The 16,382-nt window shown below is 41.3% G+C and overlaps 2 protein-coding genes across 7 annotated transcripts in view; one reads left to right on the forward strand and one right to left on the reverse strand.

Annotated features, from left to right (window-relative positions):
- Positions 1-7,011, reverse strand: part of SLC39A9 (solute carrier family 39 member 9) — a 33,657-nt gene extending 26,646 nt beyond the window's left edge. For 2 of the 6 annotated variants that reach the window (XR_012623270.1, XM_074824354.1), the window contains exons 1-2: positions 6,402-7,011; positions 1,054-1,162 (exon numbers count right to left, since the gene is read on the reverse strand). Coding sequence is in view for 2 of the 6 variants with exons in the window: in XM_074824354.1 (XP_074680455.1) it covers positions 1,054-1,162; positions 6,402-6,497 (205 nt within the window). In the remaining 4 variants the exon portion in view is untranslated. The other 4 variants (XM_074824355.1, XM_074824356.1, XM_074824358.1 and 1 more) reach the window with 4 other exon arrangements.
- Positions 7,012-7,304: 293 nt separating this feature from the next.
- Positions 7,305-15,317, forward strand: ERH (ERH mRNA splicing and mitosis factor). The gene is made up of 4 exons (XM_074824359.1): positions 7,305-7,451; positions 10,901-10,988; positions 12,087-12,207; positions 14,824-15,317. The coding sequence occupies exons 1-4, from the start codon at positions 7,449-7,451 to the stop codon at positions 14,924-14,926; spliced, it is 315 nt and encodes a 104-aa protein (XP_074680460.1). The 5' UTR covers positions 7,305-7,448; the 3' UTR covers positions 14,927-15,317.
- The last annotated feature ends 1,065 nt before the right edge of the window (positions 15,318-16,382 follow it).

Consider the following 16,382-nt stretch of genomic DNA (forward strand, 5'->3'; position numbering starts at 1 on the left):
AAAAGCAAGCATTACAATTATCTCTCAATCCCAGATTAGCAACAACAGTACATCAGACGCTTGCAAAGTTCTCTACAGCCTCAACTTTATAGTCCTTTCTCCTGTGACCACTAAGTTGTTGCCGTTTACCTTCAGGCAAATTTCTGATTCTGAGCATACTGGAAAAATCTCATACATGCAATGGTAATGTAATAGCACAAGACCCCAAGCTAAGGCAAGATTTAAAGTGCGCTCCAAACAGAAGTAATGAGCCCTGACTAAAGTAATATCATAACCTCAAACTGAGGTTTACTAAAACTTATGGGTATAAAATGTGCTCCACACTCACATCCCTACAAGACACATAATCGCTGTCAGCTTAGAGCTGTTCATTAGAGGCTATGAGGTTTTGAAGACCAGCAACAGCAGACTACAACTGGATGCTTGAACTTGGAACCACGCGCATGTAAGGGATGCCATCACCCAAGAAAGAAATGCCTCCTACTCTGTGAATTAGCCCTACAGAACCACAATTTTCAGCCAAGTATATTAAGGTAACTTAATTCCAAGACACGCTTCAGCTTCAAAGGAGGAAATTCTTACAAGGGCAAGTATGTATAACCTATAAAACACTTTCTGCCATTGCTTTAATAAGAAGCAATCTAAACTACAAAAAGCAACAGCAAATAGTCCACAATTTCATTCTCTGCTGAAGGCATCCTTACACCTCCTTTGAAAGTTAAATTTTAACTCTCCCCAGAATAAGGAACACTACACATTACCTGGCATAAAAGTCTGTGGTTCCATGAAAATTACAGTACCTGGACCCGCAAATGACTGGATCACTCTACAAGAGCCATCGATCCACAGCATGATCACATCCCTCTGTCAAATCACCGTAAACATGCAACATCATGCCTATGGCAGTTTTGTGGTTCTATGTCAGCTTTGGGTCATGCTGCTGTGAAACCCTTCCGCCAGTCTCATGTTAAAAGCCCCAGAAATGAGCCCCAGTATATCATACCACCATGACCTAAGTTATCTTGTACAAGGCCATCTGGGTTTGGTTCTTACCCTCCAAAATGTCTTCATAAAGTGCATGTACTCCTTCTGGCACAATGACAGCCAAGGCAGTTCCACACAGCAGCCCAGCACCCAGAACAGTCACCAACTTTAGCCTCTCCTGCAAGCAAGTACAAAACAAGTATCATCATTAAGAATTAAAATGCTTTCTTTACTCTCGCTCATTAACAGAGGTTGGGGTAGAGAATGATCCACAAAACCTCTTTCTGATTTTTATTCAACAGCCCCAGTTGCATAGCCCTGTATTTCAAATGATTAACTTTCTGAAAAGTGAACATATCCAGCGTCCAATGCAATCAACTGAAGTAGGAAAGTTAAGGATGACCCATTTGACTGTTAACATCAGACAAGAAATGAAATGTAGCATACTTGAAAAGAGCAAGAACTGCTATATTTGGCACTAAGGATTATTGGGGTCTAATTCATCCTCTAGGGCTTCAAACTGTAAAGCCTGCAAAGACAAAGACAGATTGAAACTGCCTAAATTTTGAAGCATGTTTGCAACTCTACATTTTATCTCCATTCTGGGTTTGTTTTCAAATATATCCTTCCCACTAGAAATCATACTTAAACATGCAAGTTCCCTAAAATCTCTGCTAGATACGACAGAGCTCAAGATGAATTGCCTGTTCCCCCAAAAAGCCAATCTAAACAACAAAAGAAAACTAAATTACCAAAGCAAAACCAGAAAGATGAGAGAACCAATAATGTAAATGCATCTACAGATACAAATACAGATAGTGTATCTACAAATAGGAATAGTGAAAACTACTAAGTCAGCCATATTTATATAACAGAAAAGGGCTAAGAAAAGTTTTAGGACTACAGAAAGAGAAAAGGATGATTTTAGAGAAAAATCAGAAGGAGCTCTACTTTCACCTACAGGTTTAGAGACACAGCGGAAATGAAATTAAACTGTTACGTGATAGTGGAACAGTCTCTAAACCAAACAGCCACTCTTGTGCAGAAGCTTGTCCTTAATACCGCCACGCTTTCATGGCCTTCTATTTAATAGGGTATCATTGAAGAACAGACTTTCTTTAAAAAGATAAAACTGTGGATAAAAAAGTAATTTTAAGAGAAAGGTACTTTTTTTGTACTTGAAAGATCTGATAATGTGTTCCATGTATTAAAAAAAAAATAAGGTGCCAGGTGAAGTTTTAGAACTACAGTATCACAGGACTTCCAGAATGCCAGGTAGCTACAAAATATGGCAGAAGGGACTGAATCCCCAAAATAGCTCCAAAACTGGAATTATAAAAAATAATTTAAGAGGGCTTACTCAAATGAGAGTTTAAATGAGGGAACTGCACCAAACTGTAATGGTGCTAATATAGATTTCATGTCAGTCTTTTTTTCTTTTTAATCTGATTAGGAGACACATAAATGCAGAACAGTGCTATTTGTTTTTACAACCATTTCTAAGCCTTCCAGTAGCATTTTAAAATGAGTTAAAGACTGTAAAGGCATTTAGGGCAATATAAAAATGATATGCCACTCTCCACGTAATTACAGACCATGGCAATCTCCTTTCCCCTCTGCAAAGACAGGTTGTAAAATAATTTGTTACTTAAGTATTGCAAATTTGCAATTAAGCCTTAACAAAAAATACATAAACCTTGTTTTTATAGTGTAGTAAAGAAAAATAATTTCATTCATTTTTCAGGAAAAATTTCTACAAGATAAAAAACCACACACATAAAGCATTTATAAGTACTTGCTACTATTAGTAAGAGTTATATTCCTAGTTATATTATAATTTTGGGCAAAAAGCTTAGAGGGATATTTATTACTCCTCCCTCACCCCTCCCAAACTGACTAAATTCTGTTTTACCAATATAAGAACAGCTTACCTATTACTTTTTGCTTCCTTGTGACTACAACATTGACAGGCTAAAGTCAAAGCCATGTACTGAAAATACAATTATATAAACATCTAATAGACTCTAAAATATGACAGCTTGCAGAGCCTGCTTCTCATCATTTCTGTAAGAGGCTTCTATCACATGTAGCAACCACGGGAGTTTAGATCCTCGTAACAACTATGCAGCATACATTCTGTGGCAGAACCATCATCATCCTCCATGCACAATGAGATGTCTGGGTGCTACCAAAATACTAACGTTAACTACTGAGGACCTGGAGACAGAGGTCAGTGTTTGACTAACGGGAAACCACTTGTTGCCTATCCTTATTATGCCATCCGTCCGTTCTCCTTCAGGCACTCTAATGACACAAGCCGTTTAACCACTGAAATAGGCAACACTTGCATAGAAGAAATAGAAGGCCCTAGAGAGATGCAAAACTAGCTTTCTGAAAGCAAGCCAAATGTGACCATAAGGAAACAATTACAGCATTACTGGGGGAAATTCAAATAATAATATGTAAGAGATGAAAACACCTGTAAAGTTTCCACAAACATGCACTGCATACTGGCATATATAACAATTCTACTTGGTAAATTTTTATACAGTGGCAAGCTACATGAACAGATAATCTTCAACACCCACTGTTCATGAAGTTGTTTTGCAAAAATATAGTATCTTACAAGCAAAAACAAGATTATTTTTATACTGCAGCACTATCATCTCTTTTACATACATATACACAGAGAGGAAGAAAAAGCTTCAGAAGTAACACTGTTTTATTACAACTGCAAACAGAGAGTACTGCGTGCTTTCATTTGGGCATCTGTGAATTTTAAAGATCCATGTGAATTTTAAAGATCCATGAAAATAATACATGCGAACAAGTTACTATTTCAAGAGAAGTCTACATCTCCTTTTCAGTACAACATACTGCAATCTAATAACTGCAGCCTACCCAGGGAAGCAAAAGTAATCTAGTTTTATCCAAGAAATCAAACCATTTCAGTTACAAAAACACTTGCATGTCTCTTGTTAAAAACAAGAGCAATACAGTAAATAGTGCTAAAAAACACATGGGAAAATCTTAAATTCCTCAAATTAGCAAACTGTTCCACTGCTCAGTATTTGGTTTAAATCTGCATGGCACGGAAACTCTTACCTGGACCTATCAAAAACTCACTTTCAGCAGCACGAAGTCTCAGTCCAGTCAATACTGCCTGTCATACCAGCACAACACTCAAACTGCTAGAACTCAATTTCTTTATTTTTTGCATTTAGACTACAACTTAAGAGATAGCCTCAAGAACTGGTATAGTGTTGTTTCCAGCCCAAAGTTAGCCCAACAGAGTACTGTAAATCAGGATTAAGCTGAGAGGGTACATCTGCACAGAGAAATAAAGTGAAGCTCTGTTCAGTCTGTACCTTTTTACCACAATGTTTAATCATGTCTGGCTTTGCTGGAGTTTTATACTATCGAGAATATCCAAATATAATTTAAAAAAATAGAAACTAGCATGAAATCAGAACACAACCAATAGGTTCCATGGCAAAAATCTCATCTGAAGGAATGTATTAACACTAATGAATAATTTTATTGTTCTCCAGCATCTGGGGTGTATTATGTACAGCATTCATTTTTGTCTTAACCATTATAAGTGGCCAGTGGGAGGAGAAATGTTTCCTCACTAAGGTCATCTGCAAAACTTTCTGCAAACAGTAGAATGCACAGTCCAGTCATTTCAGTTTGAAATTGTCCTTGTTGCAGAGCCCTAAGCAATCATTTAAAACAAACCAATTCTAACTCCAAACTAGAACAATTCCAGGAGTAGTTAGTATTTGTACATAATTTGCAGAGAGATTCTGCTCCTCTTTTAAACCAGCATTGCATGTGGATCCTTAAATTATCTAATTTACGTCAAGTGTAAAACTGAGTCAAGAATTTCTGAGAGTTTAAGATACCACAGTAAACTTGATTGTGCATGTGTGTACTGTTAGTAAAATACTGTGCACACAAAAGGCTAATAAGTACATGAATACTGCTTATGCAGAGTGCTGGGTTTGGATCCACAACAGATCTGTATTCCCGCAGCTGTTAGGAGCCCCAAAAGGTTTAGGAGCCCGTTGATTCAACTATATATAAACAAACCAAATCAACACAGATCAAGAACTCTACCTTCAAACAACACTGAATATAAAGTCAGAGACAACAGGTGAATATCAGTACATACATGAGGAAGTGCAAGATTAAATTAAAAAAAGATACAATATTAGAGCGTTAGGCAGTGTTCTCAGCAAATTTGCAATAAAATCCTTCATAAGCTTCAGACCAAAAGTAAGTTTTGAAAAGCAAGACAGTGGAAGCAACAGCATTGAAGACATACAAAGGAATGTCCATCAAAGCATCAGACAAAGCACTGGCAAAACAGGACTATGCTAATGTTTATGTAAAGGCTTCAGAATACATTGCCATGTTTCGATCCATTTAGCTGAACTGTACTGTTACCAAACAGAACAGTGTTTTCTTCCATGTTGCTCAGGGTCTACTGCTCCCAAAGCCTCCTGGTAACAACAGGACCAAAGGACAGGTGCAATCAGCACTATGACTTGACGCAGGAACAAGTCACACCTCTCTTCCAGCACTTTGCTTTCCAAAACCAGCACTGCTCCCAGCAGAAATGGGAAACCCCTCATAAGAGAATTCTTATTACGTTAGAGCAACTAAAGTCTCACCACACCACACCTCTATACAATAATCATCATTTATAAAGAGAAAAACCCGTCGGGCATCAGAGGATATTAGGAGACTTCCAGACACTGTAACAATCATCCTCACCTCAACAATCGTTTCTTAGAAGCACCCACATACACTTACTTCTAAACTCCTGTACTGCTTGGAAATTCATCCAATCTACGAAAGTCTCCCTCTCCTTTAACAATAAAGTATGTATCCAAGATATTTTTCCAAAAGAATGCCTTGAGTTACGTGGGACAGTAACGTAGCTTGAAGGCTTAATTTTCAGCAGCACAAGCTGGGAACAAAATTGGGAACCAAAACAAAGTTTTCTGAGAACATTCTCGGAATTGCTTTTAAAAGCCCTAATTTGATAGCCCATAGACACATACTAACAGTTAATCTGAGTTCAGTAGTTTCTGACATAATCTTCTAAGAATAACCATGTCCAGCTCCTATCGTGTCCTTCCACTACATGCTGAGTCTTCGCTTAATCTGTAGTGAAGACGCTTGGCTCAAAATTGACTTTTATACACACTGTAGAACAAGCGTAACTTTACACTGTGATTTTGAATTAGAATATCGCATTCACAACTTCCTCAAAAATCTTTTAAAGTTACTACATCGCCCCTAACAGCACTGCCGTACTTGCAAGGGGACAGCATGAACTCCTGCTAGTAGATCTCTCCGTCTAGTTTCTCCCATAGCAACCAACGAACAGTTCGGCGAAGCTGTCTTACCTCGGAAAAATTAACTGCCAAGGGGATAATTCCTGCCACATAGCAGGCGACCAGCATGGCCAGAGACAGCAGGCAGATAGAGTGGAAGTCATCCATTTCGCTGCTTTCTGTCCAGTCCCTTAAAGTGAAATTCAACAGCAACTTTTCCACCTCGCCCCGCACGCCTTAACCCGTGCAGACACCGAGCTCCCAGGAAAGGCTTTCAGCCATGTCTCTCTTGCCCGGCGGCTCCGGCCGGCTCGGCCCCCAGCGGCGGCCCCTCCGGGCCCGGCGTGCGGCAGCCGCTATCCCGCTGGGGCCGCCCGACACCGCCGCAGGGGCGGGCAGGGAGCCCCGGCGCACCCGGGGAGGGACAGGCAGGGAGACACCTGCACGGCTGGCGGGAGGGGGCGGCGCGGCCCCGGGGCAGGCAGGCCCGACCCTCACCTGAGGCGGGGGGAACCTCCCCCGGTACCCCACTGCCCCCAGCGGGAGGCGAGGGGGAAACAGCGGGCGCCGAGGCGGCCTGAGGGCCTGCGCGGGCCGCGTCCGCGGGAGGAAGGCGCGGGGAACCCCTAAGCACCTGTGCGCACCCCCCTTTGCCCACCCGCCCCCGCCACCGCCGCCTCGGAGGCCAAGTGGCACCTCCGCGACCCAGCGCTTCCCCTTCCGGGGCACCGCACCGCACCGCACCCCGCCCTCCGCCCGTTGTCCCCCACGCGCTTCCCGACTTCAAGATGGCGGGCGAGGCCGCGGCCGCCCAGCGCCCCGCGGCGGGAAGGAGCGGCTCCCTCATCAAAGATGGCCGCGCGGCCGCTCAGAGCCTTCCGCGCGCACCCCGCCCCCGCCAGCCTGGCGCCGTCGGCCGCTCCCGGCATCCTCAGCGCCCCGCCGTGTGGCGCGCGCCCGCCCGCCGGCCTGGGCTGGCGTGCGCGTGCGCGGGGGGCGCTCTGGCGCCGCGAGCTCTATGGTCGGCCGTTAGCGCGGCGTTTCCGGCGGGCGCGGGGGGTTGTGGGGGAATCGTCGCGCGCCTCTTCTCCACGGCGGTGCTGAGGAGCGGGAGCCGTGATGGTGAGCGGGGCGGGCGGCGGCCCGGCTGGCGGGTCCCCTCCACCCTGCGCGGGCCGCCTACGCTGCCTTCCTCTCCCCCGCTGGGGCAAGGGGCGGTCGCCGGCGCCGTGGGCGGGAAGGCGCGGCGGGTAGCGGGGGAAGGCCGCGGCCACCGCTCCGGGCGGGGAGGCGGCAGCACGTGCTGGCGGGGCAGCGGCCTCGCGAAAGGCCGCCCCGCCGGAGCCTCCCCGGCACAAAGGCCGGTTGCTCTCGGGGAGGCAGATGTGGGGAGGCTTCCGGCCCTGTCGTGGAGCGGGCCTGCCCGGGCGCCTGTGGAAGAGCTGCTCTTCCTTGCGAGCGCTGGCTTCGCGGATCCGTCGAGTGTGCCGACCGTAAACGGCTGATGCGAGTTAATCGAAGCTGTTTCTGCCTATGCTGCTTTCCCTGCTCCTCCCCAGGGCTTGGAGGAGAGAAGGGCGGCAGCTTGCGCTGGTGGGCTGTTCCAACGGCACGCTAGAGGACAAAGGCCTACCAGTCACAGTAGTTTGTTGCGTTCATCTAATAAATTTGAATATGCTGAAGCAAGCTATTGTCCTGCGGTGGAAGGACGACTGCTTCTGTGTTTGCAGCAAAGTTCTACATTTGTCTGGCACTTGCTCAAAACCAGTTAGCTTCTGCGAGGATGAGCAGCTATAAGCCCTGTCCCTGTTCTCCAAAATTAAAGGTGACACTTAAACCACTTTTTCTGCCAAGCAGAAGTAACTGACGGGTATTTAGGTGTGTGCAGTATACTACTTGTATTTGCATCACCACACATTTTATTCTTACAATACTTGTTTATCTTCCTTTTTTTTTTTCCCACTTTGTTGTTGAATAGACAACAATTGGTGGAAGCTTCTTTGGGCAGATACAGCCTGGCTCCTAAGTCCTGCTGGTTTGGCTGTCAGCATTCCCTTAACCATTTTTATGGGGTTGTGTCTTCAGTAAGTGGAGTGCTTTTGGTGGTATCTCTTTCAGTGTCCTGCTTAACAGCAGGCAGTGCAACTGTGCTTTTAAAGAAAATGCAAGAAAACCCAACATGCGCATCAGAATAATGAGTCCATATTGGGGTCCTGGTCCTAATGCATGAAGGTTTATGGGTCTTCACTTGTGTTGGTTTTCTTTTTCCTAACAGCAAGATTTATACCTATAGAAAAGCATAATAGTTATTAATCACACTGATTTTTGCCCTGTTGCCAAGGTACATATTCAGTGGGGCAGGTAATAGCTGGAGGAAACTTCTGTCCGGGTTCTGAACTTGTCAGTTTTTTGTACTTGCATGGTAGGAGAGGAGGAGCAATTTTATTTCTTTTTTTCCTTTAAGGTAAAGTAATGGGAAGAATCCCAAAGAAGTCTTTGGAATGTCGTACGTTAGTTCTACAATATGGATGGTCCCAGTGTCAGATCAGTGTCTGATATGGATATTGTAAAGTATCTGAAGTGATAAATGGTTTAAAGTCAGAAGCCCAAAGAATTTCTACTGTAAAGTTGTGAAAGAACTGTCTTACATGTCTGGCTCACTGATTTTTTTTTTTTTTTCTATAAACTGATTATTGGGATAATTTCAGAATATATACATTCATTTAACATGCAAAGAATGGGAGGAATAGCCAGAAAGCCTAAAATGATTCCCCAGCAAGATACTGAGAAAGCAGATACAGAATTCACTCAATTATGATACAGTTCTGTAACTCACATCTTTTTTTTAATACTGAATTTAGTTGAAAGAGATAAATACACATGTGTAATCAGACACCACAAATACAGTTTGCAAGACATTGTGGTGCTGAAATAACACAGCCTTTTTTAGAACATGCTGACTGAACTGGCAGATACGTGTCGTCCATTGTTGTTATTAAGAGATCCTTAGTCGAATGCTCCCAGGAAGTCAGAATTGCAAGTCCTGGAACCAAGCCTTGTCATCAGTGACCAGCAAATAAAAATGGTAGTGCTGGAAAAAGTATTTTATAGTAAAGTTTGGCAGTCATTCAGACTCCCTGGTAAGACACGCCTGTGTGAGTACAATGCACTTAAGAATAGCCAGATACCACCACCCCCCTTGGGGAATTCCTTTCAAATCTAGCATCCTCTGCCATACACAAAAGTGGACTTAAATGGTCTAGTCTCCTTTGTATGATTTTGGTACAGTGTGTGGCACTGAATTCCCTTCTTTTTCCATTTCTGATTGGGAAAAGCCTTGCTGCTTCCGTTTCTCTGTGTAACTTTTTCCTGGGCTTCTCTGAATCTCCTACCATGTTATTGGAGACAGAATTTAAGAACCGAAAACTGTACTCCAGGCATGGGAACACTATCAGTTATGGTATAAAAAATTGTCCTGTTTTCTTACATGTTCCTTATATATCCTAATATTTGCCATTTTTCTTTTCTGTCACTGCATTTGATGAACCCTAAACTGGTATCTTCACTCATATGTCCAAAGCGTGGGTCAGGATTTTTCTATCAGCAGCTGGTTAATTTAAACCCAATAATACGCTTTGGTATTTGTTTCCAGTGTGTCTTACTCTGTAGTTGCCTTCATGAATATTACGTGTTGTGTGCTCACCTCATATATTACCATTGAAAGTGTTGGATCCAATTAGCAGCACTAGAAATGGTGTTTTGTAGCATGCTTGCAAACTTCCTGTGCTGTGTAACCTGTTAATTAGATCACAGATTGTGTAGACTTCAAAAATCTTGCTTGTTTGCTCAAATTACTTGCTGTAGCCAAGTGAAAAATATTGCAGAAATAATGCAAGCCACACACCGTACAATCATCTAAGTCCCCCCTGCAGAAGAACAAGCTTACAGGCTCTGACATTTGGAACAGTTATCTCTGTCATAATTAGTGTTTCAGTAGACTCACTGAAGTATGAAAAATCAGTGCATCTGTTTTGCAGGAAATAATCTTGAATACTAAGTGTGGATTTGTTGTATAATTTGTGTTCCCTTGAAGTTGAGTAAATCAAAATATCTATTTCTGTTAAAAATCTTTACCGTGAGACTGACAACGAAGTTAAATTGGACTCCCTCCTTGCTCTTTAACTGGGGTATTTAAAAATCTTACCAACAGCTTTCACTTAGAATAAAATAAGTAAATGCACTAATAGCATAGCTCTCATATTGCTTTGCTTTTGTCTTTAAATAGAAACTATTTCTATGGTATTTTTTTTCAACACGGTAGCTGGTTTACTGGTGACTTTACACATTTTAAAGTTGCATAAGGATTGATAGGACTGATTGGAAATAAAAAAATATTAACACAGCTTATATGAACAATAAATACTATTTGGAAAATGTGTCCTCGATTGCTAGTTCATTGTTTTAATATTACGCTTCTTTTTAGTGCTTCATTCAGATAAATAACTTAATTCAAACAAAATATTCAGATTTTGCAAGTAACCTGTTTTCTTGGTGTTTATTTTGTTTTTCAGTCTCACACAATTCTACTTGTCCAGCCGACCAAGAGGCCAGAAGGCAGAACATATGCTGATTATGAATCGGTGAATGAGTGCATGGAAGGTGGGTGCAGACATGGCAGTCAAAAACTGTTACTAAAACACCATTTTTGACATATTCCCAAACTTACCCAGTAAGAAATAAAGTTGCTGTTCATGTTTTGCCAAGGTAATTCACAAAAAAATGCAAAAATTTCATGCTTTCAGTTTACTAATGTTTTAGCAAACTAAAAAATAGTTATTTTTGTTTCTAAAACTTCTTTTTATATTAAATGTCTCTTTTTGATTTAACTAGATTGAACAACATTCAATTCGTGAGAGTAGGCAATATTGCCTAACTCTCACTAATTTTTGTGCAAGCCATGTAAAGGAAAGATTGCTGGTGGAAATAATACATAAAAGTATGTGTACAACTGATACTTAATTTGCAGCCTTGTGGCATGTGTGCCAGAGAAAAAATGCTGTGTGACTTTAAGAGGCACATAGTGAGCTTGGAAAGAAGATTGAAATACCACAGCTGTATGATTTAAATGTGGAAGCTCACTTAACATTAAAAATTCTAATTTCAGGAAGTTTTGCAAGGCAAACAAAAGCATAATAAAGACCATGTAAAGCCTCTGTGCTGACTTTAATAATATATTCTTCTGGAATGTAGCTGAATTATTTATGGGCTAGCTTAATAAAACTGATTTAAATTCATATGCAGGCTTGTGCTGTTAACTCTGTTCGACTCTCATCAAGAATGATCTTTCTTACTAGGTTCGAGTAGGTTTATTTGACATTAGTGCTCTTTCTCAGGTGTTTGTAGAGTAGGAATATATGTTGCAATTGCTCTTTTAAAATTATTCAGAGGAATTTCACGTTTCCGTTGGAGTTTACTGCATGGAAAGTTACATCTTTGACAGAACTAACACTTTTTCCTCTAGATGATGATAATGCTTCCTTTCATGCATCTTACCTGATTTTATAGTATTGTGTTTCAGTGCAAATAGCTAGAACAAAAGCATTTCAACTCTGTAAAATCTGAGTGAGAAGTTTAAGTCTCTGTTTTCATGGTAGTCATCTCTAAACTTTGCTGATATCTATGGTTCAATAGCCGAAGAAGTTTTAGCAAATACAGTTGTTTTTTTAATATTGTGTTGTTAATCTTGTTTCTCTGTAGGAGTCTGTAAAATGTATGAAGAGCATCTGAAGAGAATGAATCCCAACAGTCCCTCCATTACCTATGATATCAGCCAATTGTTTGACTTCATCGATGACTTGGCAGACCTCAGCTGTCTTGTGTAAGTTCAGTTGTACAAGTCCATTTCAGTGACTTAGAGAAGTGAGAAGTCTTCTGTCTAAACTCTTACATGTTTTATGTGAAATCTGGTAAGGTTCTGGGTGGTTTTTGCAATAACTGTTTGTAAGGCAGCAGTATTGCAGCTGGCATGCCATGTTGCCCAGTCCAATTAACTGCATTGAAATAAAGCATCTCTAAAGAAGGCTTAGAAACTGACAGTTCCACTAGGAATTTAGTCACCTTGAAGCTCCCAGCATTTCAAATACTAAAGTCCAGTAGTTTAATACAGCTGTGTATTTTATTAATGCTAAAATCTGTTTAAGCTGGGGCTGTATCTGCCTTTGGGCAGTTGGTCCAATTCTTAAGGAGGCAGAACAATTACAGAATTTTATTCCGCTGAGGCCTGTGCTAGTGGTGTGGTAGAGGTCTACAGAAGTGCATTGCAGCCAACTGTTTATTTTGATCAAGGTACAGCAACATGGAAGTTTCTGTAAATCCTGATGAAGTGATTGAGGAACAGGTCAATCCTCCAGAGAGCCTTAGCTAATTGTTTTAAGTGTTCTTGTGAATACATTATCTCCAGTTCTCATCTGCGTGTTAAAGTTGTGGACATGCACAGGTGGTCTGGTGTACTTCCATTCTGACTGCACTGTGAAATTGAATGTTAAATTTGACTATTCAGAACATCACATTGTAACTAAATCACTCAGTCCAGATCATGAGTGCTTTATATACCATAAATTTCAGGTAGTGGTTTGGTGTGACAGTGGTATCAACTTTGCAGAAATTCTGTAGGACATAAAAAATGTCATATTCAAATAACAAAAGACATAGTATTTGGCTTTTGAATCTCAAAATTCCAGATACTCTTTTTAAGGCAGTGAGTATCTGGTGTGGATGTTCCTGCAGCTGTACTGCTCTGTCTGAAATCCCAGCACAAGTACTTGTGTGGCTGCACAGTGAGCAGCCTTGGCCAGTTAATTCCAGTTTAAAATAAAAAGCTGTTTAAAAAAACCCTGAGCATCAGATTGCTTTCCTTTGCATTCTGATGTAGATACAGGATCTGTGTTACTGATAGTGACTTATTACAAATGCCATTTACTAAAGTTTTCAGTAGAGTAAGTGAAACAGGATTACAGTTTCTGCAGTTGTCCCTAGACATTCTGACCCGTTTGCTCTTCAGGTGTTACAGTGCTGGGCTGATGCAGTTTGAAAGACACACTTTGTTTTAGTTTGTCTAACAGACTGAAGCTAGCTACTTGTTTTAGGAAGTAGCAACTGTTTGCTAGTACGGTCTTGTGCTGTTCTTAATTAGGCTTGTACAACTCAGTGTTGTGCCAAATTCTACTTCAGCTTATAGTTTTCCACCAGATGGCACACATAGCGTACCAGACATGTCTTGTGTTCATGGAGATTCCTAGAGTACTTACTGGTTTTGCAGTGTAGCATTATGAATGGATTGAGGTGGGGGTGGAAATCAGTAACTTTTCCAGAAACTAACATTTCTTATGCTGCACTGCAACTACTACTGTATCATCAATATGTACTGAAACTCTTTCTGTGGCCTTGAACCAGTCTTGTTGGGTTTTAAACAACAAGGCTTTCTTAGAAACAGTATGCTTAGGGTTTTTTCCTTAGATAAGAACTGATCTGGATTGAGTTAACTCTAGATTTTTACTTACTTTCTTACCAATGACCATCTCACCCTTCTTACCTGATCAGAAATATGTGTACTAAGATTTAAAAACTGACTGGGACTTCTTAGTTCTTGAAGCATTTGCTGAAAGTACCATCTTCATCAGAAAACCACTCAACTTCAATGACTAAGGGGGAAAGGAGAGCATGAATCTACACAGATAACTTCACGCAATTTACTTGCATTTTTCGGTTTAATTCTGCTTCAATTCAACAGTGTCTTGAGTAACTGAGTTGTCTGACCCTGGCAAGAAAACTTGCTAGTGGACTACTTTTATCAACTATCCCCAAGTAGCAAAGAAAATGAATCTGTGCGTTCTTGTTTTTAGTTTAAGTTTTCTGAAGTGTCCTTGTTTGTTAGGTGTAAGCTTGCCCTCACTGCCAACTGGCAAGAATCCTTTGTCATCCATCTATGAGTCTACCTTTGCTCCTGGAAAATTGTGCTTTTATTCATTTTCTAAAAATTCCAAACAGAAGTGGAACATTTGAAAACTTACATGAACACTTGCTTGAAGTAGTGTTGAAGAAGCATTTGGCTCATTAAGACAAATGAAACTGTTTCCTGGTGGAACTATTCTCTGTTCCGAGCTCCAGAATATTAAGGTGCTCCATTTGTTGTCTCCCATAAGTAATTATATTCATGAACTAAAATGTGAACACACTGTGATCCAGGCACTCAGTACTCCTCGGAGCATCTAGTTTTAGTTCAGGTTCTTACTGATCTGCTGGGTAACTGGTTTTTAGGGAACAGGATAAATCTGTTTGATAAGTGGCAATTCCCATCTACTTCTGATATTACTTGTGTTCTGTATGCAACTTTCTGCCTCGTACACTTGAGGATGCTTAACTGTGAAGCTCTTCTGGTAAGCGTACTACAGGGCAGACTGGTAGTACATTAATTCTTTTTTTTTTTTTCCTCTAGTTACCGTGCTGATACTCAGACATACCAACCATACAATAAAGACTGGATAAAGGAGAAGATCTACGTCCTCCTCCGCAGGCAGGCCCAGCAAGCAAGCAAATAAGGGGGGCACCATCATTACATGGGTCAGGGGGAGGGCTTGGACAACAGGTGTGTACAGAGTGTAGTAGTGAACGTTTTGTATTATAGTCATCCTGTTGCCATCTTGTTAAACTCTTTAGCCAGGACTGAATGTATTGTTAGAGATGCAAGGATTTTGGTGGAATTGACTTTTTTCAGTGTAAATGGAGAAGAAAGTGTTAAAACATCTTCAGCGGAGTTTTAATTGTTTTTTTCCTCTGGTTAGCTAATGGTCCTACCTTATTTGAACCCCTGGGGCTGTTCACATTCTATTTCACCACATTCACTGTATGTGCCCTTCTGTGGGGTTTCCAACATTTAGTTATGTCCTTGAGGCGGTCTGAACGGGGAATAAAAAACTACCCTTTAGTTAACGAGTGCTGAATTTTGTGGTTTTTGCCAAACAACAAATTAAAATCTTTCTTGCCTGTTTGCCAAGAAACAGGGCTCAAAAGGTTATGTGGACTGAGTGAACAGCTGTTTGCTGTGTTACAGAATGGCTCAAATTCTGGCCTGCCAAGTCCTGACTGCTGTCCTTCCTGGGGATCTTTGGGAAACACAGCAACCCTCTTGCACACTAAACTTGATCTTTCTACAAGGCATTTATATTCAGATAAGCGTGTCTGCTCTGGGATAGGTGGCGGGTAAGAGCAGAGGGGTAATTCTGCTGTACTGAAAAAGTTTGGATTGAAGGACACATTAGACTAAAAAATACAGCAGGTGGAAAATAAGGCTGGCTTGGTACTTTGTGCCGTTGTGTTAGTTCAGAGTTTGCCTACTGTAGGTACAGATTTGAGTCTTGGGACTGTGCAGGTATGCTCAACCAGGAGCAGTTCCAGGATTAACAGAGGAATGTAATTCTTTCCAGTGCACTTAACTTCCTAATGCACACCAATAGTTTCTGGTGGACCTCACAGCAAACAGATTGGCTTAAGAGATTCTGAGGTCAAATGGACTGCCTACAGTAAAGCTTTAATAAAAATAGCTTCGCTCAAGTGGTAAAAGAGCTGCTGAAGACTTGGAATCAAATTACTGGAGAGAAATTCTTAGAAGGATAGTGGGAGGAGGGGGTGTTGAACTTTTTTCTCAACACAAATACAAATTGGAGATTAGACCTACCAGCTCTGCAGTTCTAGTGACCAGGAATCAATTCAATCTGCTGACGTCAAAACATGCTTCCCTTATAGTGATTTTCAAAGCATAGTGGGTCAGCAGTATATTAATCCACTTAAGGTTACTTAAATCTGTAAATACTTCTGTATGGAAGTTTTATATCCAAATGCAGGTTGACACAGTAAGTAAAACTTACAAAATTCACTGTTGCCCCATGTGATAACATTCAGGTGTAATATAAACAGTGTTATTTAAACACCTTGTACAGCTTACCCTCCCATATAGCAAGTAGTAAAATAACACGTTCTTTCCTAAAATGTTTGAGG

This window comes from Strix aluco, chromosome 4 (assembly GCF_031877795.1).
Source record: "Strix aluco isolate bStrAlu1 chromosome 4, bStrAlu1.hap1, whole genome shotgun sequence".
NCBI classification, from domain to species: domain Eukaryota; kingdom Metazoa; phylum Chordata; class Aves; order Strigiformes; family Strigidae; genus Strix; species Strix aluco.